Source organism: Pipistrellus hanaki (assembly GCF_964339955.1).
Source record: "Pipistrellus hanaki genome assembly, chromosome: 19".
NCBI lineage: Eukaryota > Metazoa > Chordata > Mammalia > Chiroptera > Vespertilionidae > Pipistrellus > Pipistrellus hanaki.
The window spans coordinates 8,925,092-8,946,161 of record NC_140521.1 but is presented as its reverse complement, the minus strand read 5'-3'; the positions used below and the strand labels follow the sequence as shown (position 1 = coordinate 8,946,161).

The following is a 21,070-nucleotide window of genomic DNA, read 5'->3' as shown; positions in this document are numbered from 1 at the left end:
ACAACAAACATGTCTCCAGGCGTTGCCAGGTGTCCCCAGGGTGGCAAAACCACCCCCGCCGAGAACCGCTGGTCAGGGGGAGAGAAATGCATTTACTCTCCTGGGCAGGAGAACAGCAGAGCGGGCCGTGGTATTTCCTGTAAAGGGCCAGGTGGTAAATCATCTCAGTTTTCCGGGCCACTGAGGATACCTCCTCTCAGCTGCTGCATTCTGTCCCTGCAGCAGGAAAGCAGCCACAGACAGTCCGTCAACAAATGAAGTCAACTTCATTCATAGGAGCAGCCGGGGCCACTGTTTGCCAATCTCTGCTCCAGAGAAGCACCCCCGTTCCAGCCTCCAGGTGTTAAACAAGCCATGCCAGGTGTGGTGATCGGGTCACCCTCAAATCCTCCTGCCTGAGGATGCCAGGGATATAAACCTCTGGACCCAACGAGGAACCCAGCGGCAGAAGGGGCACGGCCTCCCCAATTAGCTTGTTGGGGGACGAGGGATCAAGTGAGTCCCTGCAACCCTGACCCCCAGCGCAGCACCCTGAGCCCTGGGTGGTGGGTCACATACTGTGCACAGAGAGGTGCCAGGCAAACCTTCTCCCCTGTGCCCGCAAATCTGGCTGAGAACATCCACTTATCATGGCTAAAATGACCCAGGGGGTGCCCTGATTGATTTGGCTCAGTGGATAGAGCGTCAGCTTGCGGACTGAAGGGTTCCAGGTTCAATTCCGGTCAAGGCCAAGTACCTTGGTCACGGGCACATCCCCAGTGGGGAGTGTGTAGAGGGCAGCTGAATCGACATTTCTCTCTCATTGATGTTTCTGATTCTCTATCCCTCTCTATCTCCATTCCTCTCTGTAAAAAAATCAATAAAAATATATTTATAAAATAACCCGGGGCGGGGGTCCCCCCAGAAAGGCAGGCACATGTGCCCGAGTCTCTTTTGTAAAACAATGCCCTCAGCTCATAGCCTATTTGAGGTGCCCTTTGAACTCTCACCTCCTCAAATGCACAGAGTTCTTTCTGCACCAGCCTTTCTTTGTTCCTGAAGAGGAGGCTCCAGGCTCAAGTTTTTGTTTTGGAGGGTAGTGTTTTTTTATTTAGAAAGTCACAGAGGTAGAAGTGAGTTGCAGAAGCAATGGGCTCAGAAACAAGTTATAGCAAAAGAAGGGCCCTTGGATTTCAGGAGAGAGAGAGAGAGAGAGAGAGAGAGAGAGAGAGAGAGAGAGAGAGAGGGGGGAGGCGTGTCCTGGAGAAAAAGACTGTGAAAAGGGAGATGGGGAAAGGTGTGGGCATGCTACAGAGAGAAAGATGCTAGACTATGTTTTTGTTGATTTTTAGAGAGAAAGGAAGGGAGACACAGAGAGAGAAACATGGATCGGTTGCCTCCCATACGTGCCCTGAGCAGGGATCAAACCCTCAACCTAGGTAACCCTCAACCGAGGTATGTGCTCTGACCTGAATCCAACCCACAACCTTTCAGTGTGCGGGACTACGCTCCAACCACTGAGCCAACCAGCCAGGGCAGGCTCGTGTTGTTAAAGGCCAGGCAGGTGGTCCCAAAGGACCCCGTCTCTCCCTTTAACCTGCCCTTCTGCGTTCATCCTTCGTGATTCCAGCATTCCGTGCTGCGACAATAAACCCGGAGAACCAGGGCTGCACTGGGCTCCTCCATCATCTAAGGCCCCTGCCCCACCGGATTCCTGCGCGGAGACCCTGGCCTCAGGCCTCGGGCCAGGCAGAGTGTGAGTCTTTGCCAGAGGTCAGCCTTGCCAGGGTCAGTTGAAATCTAGGCCGGCATTTCCAACATTGTATGGAAGGAGAATAATAATAACACCCATTAATTTATATAAAGTGCTTACCTGGCCTTAACTATAATGGACGCTTAACGAAATAGTGTATCATTCCGTCTTCATCAGTCACCAGGCCTGGCCCTCTCCCTTGTCCAATCCCCTCATTAGTCCCAGATCCAGCCTTGCCTGCACTTCTCTCTAAGCTTGTCTCCTGATCTCAAAAGTATGTATGCAAGCCATTTCTGTTATTTCCAATTTTCTGCTGACTACATTTTTTTTTAAAAAAGGAAACAGGTGAAATTAGTTTTACCCTAATATATCCCAGATACTGTCATTTCAACATGCAATCAATATAAAATTAGTTATAAGAAAAAAATAAAATGATAACATTAGTTATAAGATGGTTTAAATGCTTTCTTTTTAATCTTCAAAATCCAGTGTGTAGCCGAAACTGATTTGGCTCAGTGGATAGAGCGTCGGCCTGCGGACTGAAGGGTCCCAGGTTCGATTCTGGTCAAGGGCATGTACCTTGGTTGTGGGCACATCCCCAGTGGGGTGTGTGCAGGAGGCAGCTGATTGGTGTTTCTACAATAACTCTCTATCCCTCTCTCTTCCTCTGTAAAAAATCAACAAAATATAGTTTTAAAAACCCAGCATGTATTTTACACTGGGGTCCATCTCCGTTTGCACCAGCCATGTCCCCAGGGAGTGACAGCTGCCTATGGCTTGGGACAGGACCGTACAGGATGAGGAAGAAAATTCAGACACCTGACCATGACACAGGTGCGCCCCCCTCGCTGTCTGTGTCCTGTGAAGCCCCCACAATTGATCCGACCCTTGCTCCTCTTGGTTGCCTCCAAACCTTTGCTCAGGGTGTGTCCTTGCTGTCCCTTGTCAGTCAGTGACCTCCAGCCGGCTGCACGGACTCGGGGTCCCACAGTTACCTCAAATCTCACTCCTCAGGAGAGATTCCCCTGGCCTGTTTATTCCGTTACTGACTTCCTGCGGGGCCTGGGCAGGAGCAGGTGTGCCCCACGCGAGGCCCCCCAGGGGCCCGGCCAGGCTGGCAGCTGTGGCGGGAGGCGGTTGAATCCTGGATCCTGACCACAGCACGACAGTTGGCAGATGCCCCGCTGGGAGAGACCCTCGGGAGTAACGAACGGCCATGGCCCTATAGAGGGCGGGGCCCGGGGGGCAGGGACCAGAAAAGGCCCAGGCGGAGGACAGGGCCATGGCCCGGGCACACGGCACAGTCACTGTCAGCGAGAGGCGCCAGAGGCACCTGCCAGCCTAACCCTCCCCGCGGGAAGCGTGCACCAGCAGGCCAGCCAGAGGCGCCTCTGGCCCTGAGCGCAGATGAGGCCCAGGCCAGGGCGGGCGGGCTCTGAGGCCCGCAGCGGGCAGAGGCCCGGCTTCGGGCAGCACTGGGCCCTGCTGCTGCTGGGCCTGGCCGTGGGCGCCCGTGGCCTGCTGTCCTCCACCTCGGGGCCTCACAGCCAGGCTCCCGGGGCCGGAGCCCCGACAAGGAGCAGCCCAAGGAGCCTGTGGGGCAGGTAAGGGGCCGAGTGCGTCCTGGGTGGGGGGGACCTGAGCGTCCCTGAGCCCACACTGGGAGTGGGGGACAGAGAGTGGCCATGAGGAGGAAAGGGAGAGAAGGGAGGGTGAGCTGGAGAACAGGGGCCTGGGCAGACTCTGCTTTTATTGAAAGAGTTGATATTTTGTTCAGGGTAAATTTGTTCGCATCGATTTTTACTTTTTAATATTGTATTAAAATGTATTTCTCTTCTTTACTGGTTTTATTTTTGTTGTTGTTTTTTGTTTTTTTTTTTGTTTTTGTTTTTTTTTTTTGCACCCCTTAAATTTTGCACCCAAGACTAGCGCCTCACCTGGTCTGGGTGGGGCAGAAGCGGAGGCAGGGCCAGGGCATCCCCAGGGCTGTGGGTGCTGCTGACCCAGGGAGTCGGCCTCCTTCTCTCAGCCGTGACCATGGGGGTGAGCCGTGTTCTCACTCTTCCCCTCTGGAGCAGGGGGCCCAGACCCTGGCTGATGCCTTGATGTGGGGGTGCCTTCCCATGGACGGTTGGATGATGGATGGGTGGCGGGTGGAGGAACTAGTGGGTGGATGGACAGAAAGACAGCGGTCTAAGAGACCGGAGCGGGCTTCGGAGAGAGAACGGAATCGTGTCTTGGTGTGTGGAGACCAGGCGGAAGGGGTCCTCCACGTGGGAATGCTGGGAGTCAGGAGTGACCGGTGTCCTGGGTCCGGGGAAGCAGCCCGCCTGGCCGGACCGTGGGGAATTGTGGGGAAGGAGCCCTCCGCGTCCCTAGAATGAGGCCGGGAGAGGTCAAGCAGATCGAGCAAGTTCAAGTTCAGGGTCATCGGCCGTACCACACAGCTGCCTGAGGGACACGTCAGACTGAGGTTTCAGTGGTGACCGGGGCAGCCTCTGGGGGTCACACACAGGGGACTCCGAAGCTCAGGGGGTGCCTGCCTCGGGAAGGGAGCCAGGCACCAGGACACCCAGTGTGCCCGGCCGCCCACCTGTGCCTGTGCCCATCGTGCCCAGCAGGTTCCTGCTCAGGACCGGCCCCCAGGGCACGGGCCCCCGGTGCTGGCCCGGGTTGTGGTCGGATCTCCAGTCACCGTGGTACGTCTTCAGCAGCGGGACGCAGCTCACCGTCCTCGGTAAGCGGCTCTCTTCCCCTTTTCCTGGCGCCCCACCCTCTGCTGTCCTGGGAAACCCACCTTCTCCCTGCAGGCTGCTTCCCCTCTGCCTCCCAGCCTTCAGAACCCGTGCCGAGGCCCTGGCCTGTGTGGCTCAGTTGTTTGGGCGTCGGCGTCCTGGGCACCAAAGGGTGGCTGGCTTGTTTCCTGGTCCGGAGCCATTTCCATGTTTCTCTTTCTTTCCCTCTCCCTTCCCCTCCCTCCCCGCTTCCCCCCAAAATCCATAAAAATATCTAATGGGGCCAAAACCGGTTTGGCTCAGTGGATAGAGCATTGGTCTGTGGACTGAAAGGTCCCAGGTTCGATTCCGGTCAAGGGCATGTACCTTGGTTGTGGGCACATCCCCGGTGGTGGATGTGCAGGAGGCAGCTGGTCAATGTTTCTCTCTCATCGATGTTTCTAACTCTCTATCACTCTCCCTTCCTCTCTGTAAAAAATCAATAAAATATATTTTAAAAAGAAGAAGGAGGAGGAGGAGGAGGAGGAGGAGGAGGAGGAGGAAGAGGAGAAGGAGGAGGAGGAGGAGAAGAAGGAGGAGGAGGAAGAGGAGGAGAAGGAGGAGAAGAAGGAGGAGGAGGAGGAGGAGGAGGAGAAGGAGGAGAAGAAGGAGGAAGAGGAGGAGGAGGAGGAGGAGGAGGAGGAGGAGAAGGAGGAGGAGGAGGAGAAGAAGGAGGAAGAGGAGGAGGAGGAGGAGGAGGAGGAGGAGGAGGAGGAGGAGGAGGAAGAGGAGGAGAAGGAGGAGAAGAAGGAGGAGGAGGAGGAGGAGGAGGAGGAGAAGGAGGAGAAGAAGGAGGAAGAGGAGGAGGAGGAGGAGGAGGAGGAGGAGAAGGAGGAGAAGAAGGAGGAAGAGGAGGAGGAGGAGGAGGAGGAGGAGGAAGGAGAAGGAGGAGGAGGAGGAGAAGGAGGAGGAGGAGGAGGAGGAGGAGGAGGAGGAGGAGAAGAAGGAGGAAGAGGAGGAGGAGGAGGAGGAGGAGGAAGGAGAAGGAGGAGGAGGAGGAGAAGAAGGAGGAGGAGGAGAAGGAGGAGAAGAAGGAGGAAGAGGAGGAGGAGGAGGAGGAGGAGGAGGAGAAGGAGGAGGAGGAGAAGAAGAAGGAGGAAGAGGAGGAGGAGGAGGAGGAGGAGGAGGAGGAGGAGGAGGAGGAGGAAGGAGGCTCCCTGGGTGAACAAACACGGACAAGGACGGGTCGCAGAGGGTGTAGATCAGTAGGGGGCTGCACCACACCCGCTCCCCCCCTGCGGCTCACACCCCTCCTCTGTGCACGCAGGCCAGCCCCAGTCGGCGCCCTCGGTCACTCTGTTCCCGCCCTCCCCCGAGGAGCTCCGCACCGACAGGGCCACCCTGGTGTGTCTCGTCAGTGGCTTCCGCCCGGGCCGCGTGACGGTGGCCTGGAAGGCGGACGGCAGCCCCGTCACCCAGGGCGTGGAGACCAGCGCGCCCTCCAGGCAGAGCAACAACACGTTCGTGGCCAGCAGCTTCCTGAGCCTCACGCCCGCCAAGTGGCGGTCCGGCCGCAGCTACAGCTGCCGGGTCACGCACGAGGCGGGCACCGTGGAGAAGGCGGTGGTCCCCGCGGAGTGCTCCTAGGGCCCTGAGCCCCCCCCCCCTCGGGGCTGGAGCCTCGGGACCTCTGGGAGGGTCTCCCCTCCACCCCAGTCCTCCCCAGCCCTGCTCCCTGAACCCAATCAAGCCTCAAGACGTTCTTGTCAATCAGAACTCGTGCTCTCTGCTCGTTCTTTCTTAGTCTCATTTTTAATGTGTGGCTCTCCCTGGTTCTCGGGGCGGGGCGGGAGGATCCTCTGTGCCCGCAGGAGTTTCCTGGGGCACCTCGCAGGAACCCGGCCAGGGCACAGGAGTCCGGTCACCTTTCAGTCCCTCTGCCCTCTCCTCCCCCCGGTCCCTCCTCCAGCCCATGATGTCCCTTCCCTCCTGCTCGGATGGAGCTGGCTATGGCCGATGATGGCCAGATAAGCTCTCGCTCCCTGCCCTGGTGCAGGTGCCCTCGCCCCCTGGGATGCCCTGCTCCCTCCGAGCCCAGCTCAGCTCCTCCCCACCCTCACCCCCTCCCTTTCACCCCGTCAGGCTGGACACCTCCCCCCCCCCCCCACGGGGTCGAGGACACACCAGCAGAATCAGTCTTCCTTCTGTTTTTTGGTAATACACCTGAGGATATTTTTCCTATTGATTTTGAGAGAGAGGGGGGGGGAAGGAGAGAGAGAAAGAGAAACATCAATGTGAGAGAGACACACCAACTTCGCACCCACCTTGGTGTCTGGGTTATCAGATGCTAAAGATGGGGTTCCCCCAGTAAATCAAGGCATCGGCCTTCTAGTAAATATATCCGTTTTGTGTGATGTTTGCAAATGTCCACTTACACCCAAGAGTTGGGCAACTCTGAACAGATGGAGGCAATTTGGTTTTTACCTCGGCCCGAGATGGCTAACCCCACCTGCCACCTCTGATAAACCCTGGCAGCAGCTGGCCAGGCTCCGGCGTAGCATCCAGAATGTTCTTCCCACGACTGCCTGTGGATCAGACCCTACGTCGGACCTCTGGTAAGTCACTGGCCTGTTTCCCCACTGTAACAGGAGCAGCCATAAGGGGCCGTCTTCTTGAGCCGTTGCAGTGCTCCCTTCCCCCATCCCAGGAGGGGTGTAGGGGAGAAAGGGGAAGGTTGAGGGGGAACCAACCTGGGACAGACAGGTGGTGGGGATGGGGGTTATGAGACCGGGGCCCCCACCTCTCTTCAAATGACTGTGGGTTCACTCTGGGATGGACCTGTGATGCCTACTTAATTCTTTGCTACAGCTGGTAGGATTCTCTGAAAAGGAAAGCACAATGTAATGCTTTATGTTCAAAGGACTTTAGGAGTAAGGACAGAAAATTAAATATTCAAAATAGGAATAGTGTGGCAATGGTCTGTGCCTGCTGTTTGCCATGCAGGTTTGTTCTCCGTCCTCTGGCCTCCACGGGGCTGAGGTGGCACCGTTCCCCCACACTGCGGCCAAGGACACTGACAACAGAGCCTGTGACTTGAAGAGTGGGCTTATGGGAGAGCCTGGCACTGATGAAGGCAAGGAGCAGGTACGCCCAATGGCAGACTTCACACATGAATGAGCATGGCCTCTGTGGGTTCAATGAATTACCAGAAACTAAAATGTTTAAGTGCAAACGTCTACCTTACTCTAAACAATAATGCCGCCGGGACCGGTTTGGCTCAATGGATAGAGCGTCGGCTTGGGGACTGAAGGGTCCCGGGTTCGATTCCGGTCAAGGGCATGTACCTTGGTTGCGGGCATATCCCCAGTAGGGGGTGTGCAAGAGGCAGCTGATCGATGACTCTCTCTCATCGATGTTTCTAACTATCTCTCTCTCCCTTCCTCTCTGTACAAAATCAATAAAATATATTTAAAAAAAAAACAAACAAAAAAAACACACCAATAATGCCAATGACAGAACTTGCTACACAAGAAGGAAAAGGATCACAGCAAGAATCAGAAAATCAAATCCAAGAATTTGGTGTTTATAAGTTACAGGTATATAGCAAAATATATACACACATTTAAAAATTAAAATGCTGAGCTAAACTCCCATGCAAATGCAAGAAAAGCAATTATAATATTCTGAAAAGAGAAGTTTAAGCTAGAAGCATGAAGAGGCAAATAGGGCACAAAAAGGCACAGGTTTTCAATAAATCACTATTAAGTGTGTATATATATATATATATATATATCCCAAACACCTTGGTATTTACTTATTGACAACAAATACCCTGTCTATTCCTCCAAAGAGCTGAGATAATTGCATGACTAACATAGCAACACACATAAAAAAGGAACAGAAACCACATAAAGAAGAACACACAAAATCAGACTACAATTAGATCAGGTAAGAAAGTATTCTTAACTCTTTTGGGGTCACAGAGGCCTTCCAAAATAAGGAGAATGCTACAGACCCAGGACCACTCACTCATACACATGCCCTCACAGCTCTGTTCAGTCCCTAGGGGTCCACAGCCTTTTAAAACCCCTGTGTGCCGAAGACCCCAGGCAGGCCATGGACCTGAGGTTCAGAACTCTGAAGTAAACACAATTAGAGAAAATATTAATTTGTATAAAATATTTTTAAAACGGAGCTAACAAATAGAACTGATGGAGTAAAAACACATTTCTTAAGAGTACACAAATGCTTCATAAAAACGGATAATATACTCAGGCCCAAAGAAGTCCTGTGGGCACTTTGAAATGTTGAAACCACAATAAAGTAAGAATTAACAATAATGCCTTAAGCATTCATCACTTAGAAATATAAAAAAGTAATAACAACACTTGGGCCAAAAGGAAATTAATAATATAATAACAAGAAATACCACATGTCAAACTTATGGAGTGCAGAAAAAGCTCTAACAATTAAAAAAAAATCAGATGAAATTACCTACCTTTACTAGAAATAGTAAAAATATGATTAACTAATGCCCTGGCCTGTGTGGCTCAGTTGGTTGGAGCATCATCCCATGCGCCAGAAGGCTGCAGGTTCGATTCTGATTTCCAGTCAGGGACAGAGCCAGGTTGAGGGTTTGATCCACGGTCAGGGCACGTGCAGAAGGCAGCCAATCCATGTTTCTCTCTCTCCCTTCCTTTCTAAAATCAATATATATATATAATCAATATATATATATAATCTTAGAAACATAAAGTATTAAGCTAAAAAACCAACAACAACCCACCAGAACACATATACTTTGACACAACAATCCAACTAATAAAAAAAATCACGAGTTGGGAGCTTTACAACATTCAACATCTAACATCAGGGAAAAAACACAAGACAACAAAAACCACTAAATTCAAGGACGATTAAAGTGTTACCAGGGCAATCCCTTATAACATTACACCGAGACCTAAATAAAGTGAAAGGAATTTACATACATAGTCAAACCATGAAATACATTGAACAGAGAACTAGTTTCACTCACACTTCCAAAAATGACAAGTACCTGGTCTTAACCATGGTTAAGAATCCGTCAACCCTTCAGAAAGGGGTTTTTATCCTGTTACACTAATTGTCAAAAGGAAGAAAGGAGACGGGTGGCAGAGGGTACAGGGGGAGAAAGTGCATATTTCAAAACGCGAGAACAGCACAAAATGAGTTGCGAGAGGCTGGGGGTGAGCTGAGGACAGAGGCGGGCATGAATGCCATGTGGCTTGTGTAGAGGCGGGTGAAGCAGATTGGCTGAAATGGGGGTTTATGTGCAGAAATACCCCCAAAGGTTGGTTTTAAGGGGAGTGGTGACATGTGCAAAGTGATGCTTTAAAAAAATCGGTTTGGTTGGGGTGTATAGGATGTGGAGGGAGACATTAGAGGTGGGAGGGAAACTGATGCCTGCCTGATAGGCACAGAATGGGGGGGTGCCAGGAGGTAGATCTGGTGGGATTGGTGGCTGCTGTCACCCGCGCCAAGCAGGGGTCCTAGCATTCTCTCCTGGCTCCTGGTAAATGACTACGGAGCCTGGTTGCAGGCCTCCTGCCAACAATGCCCAGGCGCAACTGACCAGTCCAGCTTTGGTACAGCAGGGTCTGGGGAGCCTGGGGTGCTGGCTAAATGTTTCACATGGCGAAGAGGGACTTGACAGAAGTGATCTTCCCAGACCATCAGACGATTCCGTTTAAAATCTCTGGCTACCAACCCCAACTTACTCAGTGACAATTGTGACTCTCCCATTTTATTTTTGGTTAATCCTCACCCGAGAATATTTTTATCCCATTGATTTTGAGGAAGTGTTGAAGGGATGGGGAGAGGCAGAGAGAGAGAAACACTGATGTGAGAGAGACACATGGATTGGGTGCCTCCCGCATGCGCAGACTGAAGGGCCAGGGATTGAGCCTACAACTGAGATATGTGCCCTTGACCAGAATCGAACCTGTGACCCTTTGGTCCGAGGGCAGACTCCCTAACCACTGAGAGAACTAGCCAGTGCGGCTCTCCCATTTTACTCATCGAAACCACACATATCCGTCAACCTGAGCTTCTGATTGGCTGACATAACCAGCTTTGCCACGATAGGTAGGTTCGTGGGATTCCAGACTGCCTCCGCCCACACTAGCTGAGAAACCTGGGGGGAGTGCCAGCACTGGATCCCCATGGGCACACGAAGGCCCGGGGGCCTGGGACAAACAGTGACCAACTAGCCAGCCCTGTCAGTGTGTGGTTCCTGGGCCACCTTCAGGCTCTGCTCAGTCAGGGCAAGCAGGCCTGACATGTGCGAGATGTGGGGTTGCATGATTAACTATGTCACAGCCCAGATGCATGCTGGGACATTATAACCACCTGGCAGCTTCAAAAACACACCGCTGAGCCCCACCTCTGGGGATGCCCACTGAATTGGTCCCAGGTGAACACCAGTTGGCTGGGGTGGGGGGGAGGGTGGGGAGGGGGAGAGAACCAAGAGAAATATGGGACATGGATGACCACCACAGGCAGGCTCAGGATGGCTTCCAGGAAACATCTGCGAGATAAACACAGGGCACCCCCGGCCCAGGGTACGAGCCTGAGGCGTGTGGGAGAGCCCGGTTTAATGAGGGCCTGCTGCAGGCTCTGCCGTGTCAGAAAGCAGATGGGGATGCCTCTCCAGGTTTCAGGGACAGTGTTTCCAGGTTGGGGGGTTGGGGGCAGGCATACCCTGGGTATCCATACTCAATCTCCAGTTGTCAGAGCACTTTCACATGTGCTCTCATTCTGAATGGGAGCCTCGCACCGGTCCTTGGAAGTATGGGGCCAGATCCCACTATCTCCACTTCACAGGCAGGAAAACTGAGCCCTGGGGCTTCCTCATGGACACATAGGTAGGAGGGATGGACCTGAGACCTGAACCCAGATCTCTGATTGAATCACCCCGCTTCCAACATCCCCCCACCCCGCCTGCCCCTGCACTGGCGGTGGAGGCTGCATAGCTGCCGGACCAGAAAGGGGCCCTGCTGATGTCCAAGGCACGCTGCGGTGTGAGGAGCCCGGGGTCTGTGGGGGGGCTACTCCCGGAGGCACCGATGCCTTGGGCCTGGGCTGAGCCGGAGCTGGGCTCTGGCCTGCAGGACCCAACCTCTCCTCTCCTTGGAAGAAACCGCCCTCACTCTAACACGGAACAGGACTCAGAGACCACACCAGGGACTCGCACCCCCACTCCCCGTCCCAATCCTAATCCTTCCAGACACTCCCTTTGTTCTGGAACCTGTTTGGGTTGTCCCTGCAAGGACGACCCAAACCAGGCAGAAGATTCCATTTGGTGGCTGAGGTATCTACTTTTTGGATTCACTTTTCTTTAGCTAATGTGAACGGTGAGAATGGTTGTTACAGTTCTCACCTGACATTCTCATGGGTTTCTACTCAAATTTCTCCCTCTTACAGTCATTTCTCCTCTGGATTCTGGAACAGAGGGCAGAACTGAACCTCACAGGCTTGGTAGTCATATGGGGAGAATGAGAAAATCGAAGGCACCCCTCTCTTTTCAGGTGCTCAGCCGTTCTGGCAGCCTTTCTATCCCCCTCCCCCACCCTCCCTTGTGCTCAGAAAACCTGCTGATCACAGGGCGCCTGGCCAAGAGGGGCCCTTGCAAGCTGGTGTGGGTGCTCAGGAGCACCCAGGGTCAACTCTGCTGGCGGGCAGGTGGATAGAGCCCTGCAGACACAGCGACTCCATCAGGGAAAGGCTTTCAAGCTTTGGTGTGAACTCCTTCTAGAGCTTCTCCCCGGCGTGGATTTTCTGGTGCCGGATAAGGTGTGAACTCCCCCTGAAGGACTTGCCACATCGGTTGCACTCGTAGGGTTTCTCTCTGGTGTGGGTCTTATAGTGCTCGATGAGGGCCGACCTGTGCCGGAAGGCTTTGCCGCACTCGTTGCAGGCGTAGGGCTTCTTCCCGGTGTGGATCCTCTGGTGCTGGATGAGGGCGGAGCTGTGGCAGAAGGCCTTCCCGCACTGGCCGCACTCGTACGGCTTCTCCCCGGTGTGGATCCGCTGGTGCTCGATGAGGGAGGAGCTCTGGCTGAAGGCTTTCCCGCACTTATGGCACTTGTAGGGCTTCTCGCCCGTGTGGGTCTTGCGATGCTCGATGAGGTTGGAGCTCTGGCTGAAGGCCTTCCCGCACTCCTCACAGGCGTACGGCTTCTTCCCCGTGTGAATCCTCTGGTGCCGGATGAGGTGGGACCGGTGGCAGAAGGCCTTCCCGCAGAGCTCGCACTGGTGAGGTTTCTTGAGGGTGTGGATTTTCCGATGCTGGCTCAGGCCCGAGCTCTGGTTGAAGGATTTCCCACATTCCTTACACTGGTAAGGTTTCTCCCCCGTGTGGATTCTCTCGTGTTTTCTCAGACTTGAGCTCCGGCTGAAGTCTTTCCCGCATTCCCTGCATTCATAGGGTCTCTTCCCAGTGTGGGTTTTCTGATGCTGGGCGAGGGCCGAGCTCTGGCGGAAGGCTTTCCCGCATTCCGGGCACTCGTAGGGCTTCTCCCCCGTGTGGATGATCTGATGTCTGAGCAGGTGCGAGCTCTGGCTGAAGGCCTTCCCGCACTCACAGCACTCGTAGGGCTTCTCCCCGGTGTGGATCACCAGGTGCCTGAGCAGGTGCGAGCTCTGGCTGAAGGCCTTCCCGCATTCCCGGCACGCATACGGTTTCGGTGGTTGTGCAGTTCTGAGAGGTTCATTGGGCCCCGAGTCCTCCCTGCCCACGAGCTCATAGTCCTGTTTGCTGGGTTCTTCTCCGCCATGGATGAACTCACACATACTGAGGTCTGACTTCTGGAGGAAGGTCTGGCCAAAGATGTCATCGTCCTGGGGTTTGTTTCCTTGGGGGATGCTCTGATGCTGATCAGGGCTTGAGCACAGACTGAAATTCCCCTCGTAATCATCATGTTCCTCGTTTGGCTCCCCGAGAGGGATCTCCTTATAGATAACAGCCATTTGCTCTAACCCTCTTTCCTGGAGAAATGAGTCCCCTAGGTCCTCCTCCGGGAAAAGTTCCTGTTGCATCTCCAACCCATCGTCAAACACAAAGGTCTCGCCGAGCTTGGATGCAGGGGGAATCTCCATCGTGGATCTGGAATCACCCCCAAGGACTGTATCTCTTGAAAGATGTTCTTCTTTGGGACACACTTACTGTTCTTACGATCTAAAAAGAAAAGGGACATTGTCAAGCAGACAAGTCAAGCACTTAGTATGTGCCTTCTTCCTGTGCCAGAATCAGCGGTAGATAATAACAAAAATGTAAGATATAACCTTGGCCCTGGCCGGTGTGCTTAGTGGTTAGACTGACAGCCCATACACTGAAGGATCTTGGGTTGGATTCCAGGTCAAGGGCACATACCTGGGTTGCAGCAGGTTGGATTCCCAGCCCAGGTGGGGCACTTTCAAGAGATAACCAATCAATCTGTCTCTCTCACATCTCTCTCTTGCTCTCACGCTTACTGTTTTTCTCTCTCCCCTCCCCCCCAAAAAAAAATCAATGAAAAAATATCCTCAGGTGAGGATTAACAAAATAAAACAAAACAAAAAGTCACAATCTTGCCCTTTGCTTTGATCTCCACTGGGTTAGACAGAAGTTTGATTTATCATAAACAACTGCAAAAAAAAGTCGGAGAAATTACAGAATCAAACACCACACCATAGTGTCTAGACTCTGAAGGCTGAGGGTGTTCAGAAAGGTGGGTTAGAGCAGGAAGTGGAGCCATGTGGAAAAGGCACAACACGCCACCTACTGGAGGACGCTGGGAATGGGGTTTTGTTGGGAAAGAGAGAGTGCACTTTCTTCCGCCTGGTGCCCCAGCCACAACTCTGAGAGCCAGCCTAGACCTTGTTCCTCTCTCACCTGCATGGCCTGTCCTTCCTTTTCCTGAGCTTTATTGAAGGGGTCTGTCTCTGCCTCTCTGTCCTCGCTGCGATTCTGGAGCTCAGGCCTCAGTGCAAATCCCCGAGATTATTTCAATGCTCCCCTCCCAAACGGCTGTCTATCCCCAACATCTATTCCTCCCTCTGGCCCGTTCCCTGCATTGACACCAGTGTGAAATACCCCAAATGCAGGCCTAATCGTGCCATTTCTCTTCTTGGGAGCCTGTGACAGCTCAGCTCGTTCACAAGGCCCGCATGCATGGCCCTTCCAGCCCATCTCCGGCCCCTCCTTTCACACACCCCTCGCCTTCCATTTCATTTGTGCTGCTGTTTCCTCTGCCTACCAGGCCCCTCCCCTCTCTCAACCTCCCAGACTCAGTCCCAATGTCCCCCTTCTGTCACCCTCAGACTGACTCCCTCAGGCACGGCCCTCCGTGACCCATGGAGCTCGGGGCACACATCCATCCGGCGCTCACCACCCTGGATGGCAAACGTGATTAACAGGGCTCTCCCCACCACTGCGAGCCCTTTAAGGGCAAGTCGTGTGCTCCTTCATTTTGGAACCCTGAGCCCCAGCACAACAGGACAATCTCTACACTTACATTCATTGAATTAATATACAATATAATTGCATGGAGGAAAAACTATCTGGTTTTGTGCTAGAACTGATTTTCACACTAGAACTCTTTATCCAAAAAAAAATAAAAAAATCAATCCTCTGGGAGATATCCTATATAATAAAAGGCTAATATGCAAATTGTCCCCTCGACTGGGAATTCGACCAGGGGGCAGGGCCAGCTGGCCTACCTCCCCCGGCCCCTACCTCCCCCGACCCCCCCACCACCGCCGCTGCCGGCCCCACCTCGATCAGTCCCCAGGATTGGGGTGGGCCAGCCGGACCCCACCATGCACAAATTTGTGCATCGGGCCTTTAGTAAACAAATAAACAGACAAAAGCATGACTGCTGCAGTTGAAGGAGGGTGTTTCTGTAGGAACAAAGAAGGAAGCTAAAACACCCCACTCAGCCCCTCAGCCCCTGTGGTGGCCCGAGGGAGCCTCTCAGGACCCCATTCAGAAACTTCTGTGCAGCTAAAGGGGAACTCCACAGCTACCCTAATGAGAACAGGCCATGTTTATTATTATTTTTAAAAAATATATATTTTATTGATTTTATGCAGAGAGGAAGGGAGAGAGATAGAGAGTTAGAAACATCGATGAGAGGGAGTTATCAATCAGCTGCCTCTTGCACACCCCCTTCTGGGGATATGCCCGCAACCAAGGTACATGCCCTCGACCGGAATCGAACCCGGGACCTTTCAGTCCCCAAGCCGATGCTCTATCCATTGAGCCAAACCGGTCCCAGCAGGCCATGTTTATTGATTATCTGCTCTGTGCTAGACACTACTAGACCTTTACAACTGTTTCTCAGTTAATCTTCACAACTCTATACAAAGGCACTACTTTTACTATAATTACCTTGAAGCTTAGAGAGTAACTGAATCCAAATATATACATTAGTCAGAATAGTCATGATGGAGCCATTTCTATTTGGAAATATCTTCTTAATGAATTTCAGCCACTTTAATGAATTGTCTTTGCTCATTTTACCTCTTCTTACCCTCCTCTTCAGCAACCATAATCTCCAGTCCTTCCAGTTCTCTCACTCAAATGCACCAAATCTAGTAGCTCCCCATTTTTTATTTTTTTATTTTTATTGACTTTAGAGAGGAAGGGAGAGGGAGAGAGAAGGAGGGAGGAAGGGAGAAAGAGAGGAACATCGACGATGAGGATCATTGATTGGCTGCCTCCTACTGGGGATTGAGCCTGCAACCCAGGCATGTGCCCTTGATCTGAATCCAGCCCAGGACCCTTCAGCCCGCAGGCCAACGCTCTCTCCACTGAGCCAAACCGGCTAGGGCTAATATTTCCCCATCTTCACTTCCTTCTCCTCTTCTAGTTCTACCACTCCCACCTAGCTCAGATCCCCTCCTTCCATAGTGGGTCTAACTACAGACATCCCTTCAGCTAACTCTCTGACCAGCATCACATTCCTCAATTCCTTGCCCTTCTGTAACCGGCCACGAACACCTCTGCCAATTCCTCATGAAATGTCAAGCGCTGCCAAGGAAAATCATACGACTGTGTATGGCACCGAGACAGATTTCCAGTTTCCAATTTCAGCCGGGACTTCGGCACTCGGCTCCAGCATCCAGTGACCTCCTCACTGCCAATCCTCTCTTCTCCGCCCCCTGCCCCACCCCTTCTGGCACTGCTCACCCATACCTCCTTCTCAAAACCCTTCATTTGAGACGATGAAAATTGGCAGCCTGGGGATCCTGCCATAGACACGTTTTGTCTGGCTCTCAAAAGAGTTGGGCTTTTCCTTTTTGTTTGACTTAGCTTGCCAACATGGAAAACTCAGTAGGTTTCTGGCCTTCTCTTGAAAAAAAAAAAAAACAAAACAAAAAAAACACACTAAAGATGTGACAATAGGGGCTCATCTCTTTCCTTAACCCACTTTGCCTACCTGGATGCCTCAAGGCTTTGAGCTTGCTGGACAAATCCCCCCACTCCCACATCCTGCCTTATTCCCTGGGTTTTTGAAAGACCCCCCCCCCCCCCCCCCCCAATTTTCATGGCCTGGGATCCCTCCTTCTGTGCGTTGCAACTCTTCTCCCACCCACCTGTTAAATCCCGGTGTTTCCACCGTTTCCTCCTTAGGAATTGTCCATTCCCACTACGTGCCACCTATACACCTGAAGTCCCCACTCTATTTAAGAAGTTGGCAAACCTTCACCTGTCCCCCAACAATGTTTTAAACGTTTTGGACAAAAGAAAAAAAAAAAAAAGCCAAAGGTATGAGATCCCATGCTCCCCACTTCTCTCAGCAGGGCCTTCCCGGGCTGCTGCTCCTGCATCCGTCACCCCATCCTCGGGGGAGCCCGCACGGCCCGGCGGCGGGCGGACCTCGGGCCGGTCAGGGCTCTCTGGCAGGAGGCCAGCGAGCGGCCGCGGACACGCACACGGCGGCCGGGCGGCGGCGACGCCGGTGCCCCCACAACATGCTTCCCTCCAACGGAGACGCTCGCCCCGGGGACCCCGGAGGGACAGGTGGGCACACGGGCTCTCCGCGGGGCCACTCACCACTCACCTGGGCCGGGGCGGAGCCACTCACCTGGGCCGGGGCGGGGCCGCCGGGAGCCGGGGCGGGGCCGCACCTGAGCTGCTCCAACCCGCGGCCGACCCGGCCTGGCTCCCGGGCAGCTGCTGACGCGGAGCCCGCGGTGGCCCGAGCGCCGGAGCCCCGCCCCCCGCCTCCCGCCCCCCGCCCGCAGGCACTTCCGGGACCGCTCTAGGCCGCGCGGAGGTCCTCGCGTCTCGGTGGTCCCGCCGCGCCAGGCGTGGGGGCGCGCGGCTGCTGAGCTCCCAGCTCCAGCACAGGGATCGGGAGAGTCTCTCCTGTCGGACGCAGTGTCTCTGGGCCGCCCTCCCGGAGTGAGTCCGGCTGGGAAGAGGACAGAGCTGGGCAGGAGTGCAGGGAGGAAACTGAGGCCGGGAAGGGCAGGCCGGCTGCACGTGCCCTGGGGATGGGCACAGCCAGGGGCCGCCAGGCGTGTGGGGTCAAGAGAAGCAGAAGGGGATTCCAGAGGGGAGCCCATCACCTCCCATAGGCCCAGGAGCCCCGGGGATTCATCATCATCCCTTCCTGGTCCTGCCTGCCCCCCCAGCCCCCCCCCCGGAGACGGGAATGAGAAGGGCCCGCGGAGGCCGTAGAGGGCTGCGAGTGTTGGCTGCACCCTCTCTGGACTCAGGACATTTGAGGGGTGACCTCCAGGCATGAGACGCCCCCTAACTAGAGGAAGTAGTGGGGAGGAAGGAAGGGGGTGGAAAGAGGGATGTGTTTGTTTTTTTGTTTGTTTGTTTGTTTGTTTTTTAAGAGGGATGTGTTCTTGAACCCCCCACCCCACTCCCAGACTCTCAGCTCTGCTTCTGATGGCAGGACATGCCCCTCCCTCCCTCTGTGCTTCCTCCTGGGCCCACCTGCCTGAGGGAGAGCCTCCCTGGGGAGAGTGAGGGCAGAGGCCTCTCATGGGAGACCAATAGAACACGTGTTCCTGAGGGGGGGGTGCTGCCCACTCAGCCAGCCCTGCCATCTGCCCACCGCCTTCACACCTCCACCCTCGCCCTCAGGTGCCTCTGAGTGCCCTACACACACACACACACACACACACACACACACACAGCTGCCTCCCTGCTTCATCAAGGAGTAGGCAGGGACCGCCCCTGCCCTACCTAGCAGCCTGGGATCCTTGGGAACCCAGGTGTCACTCAGTGAGCATTGGACCACAACCAGCCGCGCACAGAGCTGGGAGTGGCAGGGCTGGTTCCTTTTTTTCCCTGGGGTCACAGGAAGGCCAAGCGACCTGTCTGAAACCCCTGGGGGCCCGTGGAGAGAGGCTGGGCCCTGTCCCAAGGGTCTCAAGTGCTTCCTCTTATGCACCAATCCCCAGAATCCCTCCACTCTCCCCGACCAACCAGTCACATTTTCATGTCAATATTGACAAGTTGCATATTATTAGCCCATTTTACAGAGGAGGAAAATCAAGGCTCAGAGAAAGTTCCAAGAGAGAGGCCCAAGGTCAGGGACAGACGTGGGAGACAGAGGAGGCATTCGGCCCCCCACCCCCCACCCCTAGGGTATGTAGCCGACGGAGCAGTAATAATCGGCGTCGTCCTCGGGCTGCACGGGGCTGATGATCAGGAGGCAGGCGTTTTGGGCCGCATCTGTGGCTGCCGAGAAGCGGTCAGGGAGGTCCGGGGAGCGGCTCTGGTCCTCCTCTGAGCGGTAGTAGAGGAGGTAGCGGGGGGCGCTTCCCGCCCGCTGCTGGTACCAGGACACGCCGTAGTCCCCCACGGCGGCCAGGCGGGGGTTGAGCATGCAGGAGATCTGGGCCACCTGGCCCGGGAACACCAGCAGTGCATCTGGCTGGGTCAGGACGGGCCGGGAGCCTGGAAGAGACAGAGCTGCTCAGGCCTGGCTGCCCTGGGCCCCTGCTCTCCCACCTCTGCCTTAAGGAAGACGTGCTCAGACTCCCTAACCCAACAGCTCCTGTTCCTGGAGGGCTCGGGACCTGGTGCCATGGGTGTGGCACAGGGCGGGGTACAGAGTTGGTGACTCCTAAAGCCCCGTGAGTGCCACGTTCCCAAGGATCTGTGTTCAGCTGAAGGCCTAAAGTCTAAAAGGTGGGACTGGTGGCCCTGACCGGTTTGGCTCAGGGGATAGAGCGTCAGCCTGAGGACTCAAGGGTCCCAGGTTCGATTCCGGTCAAGGGCATGTGCCTTGGTGTGGGCATGACCCCAGTAGGGGGTGTGCAAGAGGCAGCTGATTGATGTTTCTCTCTCATCGATGTTTCTAGCTCTCTATCCCTCTCCCTTCCTCCCTGTAAAAAAAAAAAAAAAAAAAAAAAAAATCAGCCAAAACCAGTTTGGCTCAGTGGATAGAGCGTTGGCCTGCGGACTGAAAGGTTCAGGGTTTGATTCTGGTCAAGGGCATGTACCTTGGTTGCAGGTACATCCCCAGTACGGGGTGTGCAAGAGGCAGCTGATTGATGATTATCTCTCATCGGTGTTTCTAACTCTCTATCTCTCTCTCTTTCTCTCTGTAAAAAAAAATCAATAAAATATATATTTTTTAAATCAATAAAATATATTTTAAAAAGTAAATAAAAATAAATAAAAGGTGGGACTGGTGGCCTTCGTTGCTCACGCCCACCCCTTGCCCTGAAGATCCCTATCCCCTCAGTCACACTGGCTCTGCCAAACCCTGCCTACAGACTACCCACCCCCACGAAGCTTCTGGGCTGTCCCACCCATCAGCTCAGCCTCAAGCAACTGGATGCTGAGGACCTCCTTGGAGTTAGGTTGTTCCTGAGGCCCCGTGAGGTAGGGATCAGCCCACACCAGCTTTTCCTGTGAAAAACTCCAAAGGCAACCAGCTCCAGCCCCTTCTCAGACCCTGAGGAGTCCAAGGTCAAAGGGACGCTGGTGATCGGGTCCATCAGAAATGGAGAGACTGAGGCCTACACAGAGAAGTGACTTGCCCCAGGTCTAGGGCACAGCCAGCCCCGGGCAGCCAGTTCTCCCCTTCGCCTCGGTGCCCCTTCCAGAGCCTCCCCCTGCTCGTCTCAACTTGCTTCTTTGCAGGGGGTCTTCCAGAGCGAGTGCTGTCCCCTAGCCCCCCCCCCCCCCCCCCCCCCGGGGAGCCAGGCCCAGGGCGAGCTCACCTGCCAGGAGGGCTCCGATCAGGAGGAGGGCCAGGCGCCGCCAGGCCATGGCCGCAGCAGGCAGCCGGGCGGGCGGGCGCTGTTCTGTGGGGTGCGCTGTTCTGTGGGGTGCGCTGTTCTGTGGGGTGCGCTCCAGGTGCTTCAGGCACGGGCCCCGGAGGCTACTGGACCACAACAGGGCATGCAAATCAGCCCATCGATTGGTGGGGGAGGCAGTGGCTGGGGCCCAACTGCCAGGCCCCATCGCCCCAAATGTGAGAGTCCTGACCCCCCTGAGCCTCCTGAGAACAGGAGCCGACACACCCCTCTGCGCGGAGGCCATTTCTTCAGAATCAGGCTGCAGCGCCCCCTGAGCTGCGGTCTGCAGGCCCCAGGCCCCCGGATAAGCGGGGTCCCCGGAATAAAGCGC

General features: G+C 54.6%; 2 protein-coding genes and 1 gene segment (V, D, J or C); 1 reads left to right on the top strand and 2 right to left on the bottom strand.

The window, feature by feature from the left end:
- The first annotated feature begins 3,139 nt into the window (after positions 1-3,139).
- LOC311613985 (immunoglobulin lambda constant 7-like) lies at positions 3,140-6,185 on the top strand. The segment is given in 3 exons: positions 3,140-3,336; positions 4,354-4,469; positions 5,774-6,185.
- A 1,823-nt stretch (positions 6,186-8,008) lies between these two features.
- On the bottom strand, positions 8,009-17,695 carry ZNF70 (zinc finger protein 70). 3 transcript variants are annotated; one of them, XM_084867844.1, is made up of 2 exons: positions 17,525-17,695; positions 8,009-13,652 (listed from the first exon to the last, which is right to left on the bottom strand). In XM_084867844.1, the coding sequence occupies exon 2, from the start codon at positions 13,579-13,581 to the stop codon at positions 12,235-12,237; it is 1,347 nt and encodes a 448-aa protein (XP_084723970.1). In that variant the 5' UTR covers positions 13,582-13,652; positions 17,525-17,695; the 3' UTR covers positions 8,009-12,234. The 3 variants fall into 3 exon arrangements, with proteins under 3 accessions (XP_084723970.1, XP_084723969.1, XP_084723971.1); XM_084867843.1 differs by having other exon boundaries at positions 8,009-13,660; positions 17,529-17,694; XM_084867845.1 differs by lacking the exon at positions 17,525-17,695 and adding an exon at positions 17,058-17,072.
- A 1,241-nt stretch (positions 17,696-18,936) lies between these two features.
- On the bottom strand, positions 18,937-20,819 carry VPREB3 (V-set pre-B cell surrogate light chain 3). The gene is made up of 2 exons (XM_084867857.1): positions 20,662-20,819; positions 18,937-19,387 (listed from the first exon to the last, which is right to left on the bottom strand). The coding sequence occupies exons 1-2, from the start codon at positions 20,708-20,710 to the stop codon at positions 19,071-19,073; spliced, it is 366 nt and encodes a 121-aa protein (XP_084723983.1). The 5' UTR covers positions 20,711-20,819; the 3' UTR covers positions 18,937-19,070.
- Positions 20,820-21,070: the final 251 nt, after the last annotated feature.

Bases quoted from the DNA above. Each gene is read 5' to 3' on its own strand.
- VPREB3 (XM_084867857.1), bottom strand. From the start codon at position 20,710: ATGGCCTGGCGGCGCCTGGCCCTCCTCCTGATCGGAGCCCTCCTGGCA. The intron at 19,388-20,661 runs GTGAGCTCGCCC...TGTCTCTTCCAG, and splicing joins GATCGGAGCCCTCCTGGCAG to GCTCCCGGCCCGTCCTGACC.
- ZNF70 (XM_084867844.1), bottom strand. From the start codon at position 13,581: ATGGAGATTCCCCCTGCATCCAAGCTCGGCGAGACCTTTGTGTTTGAC.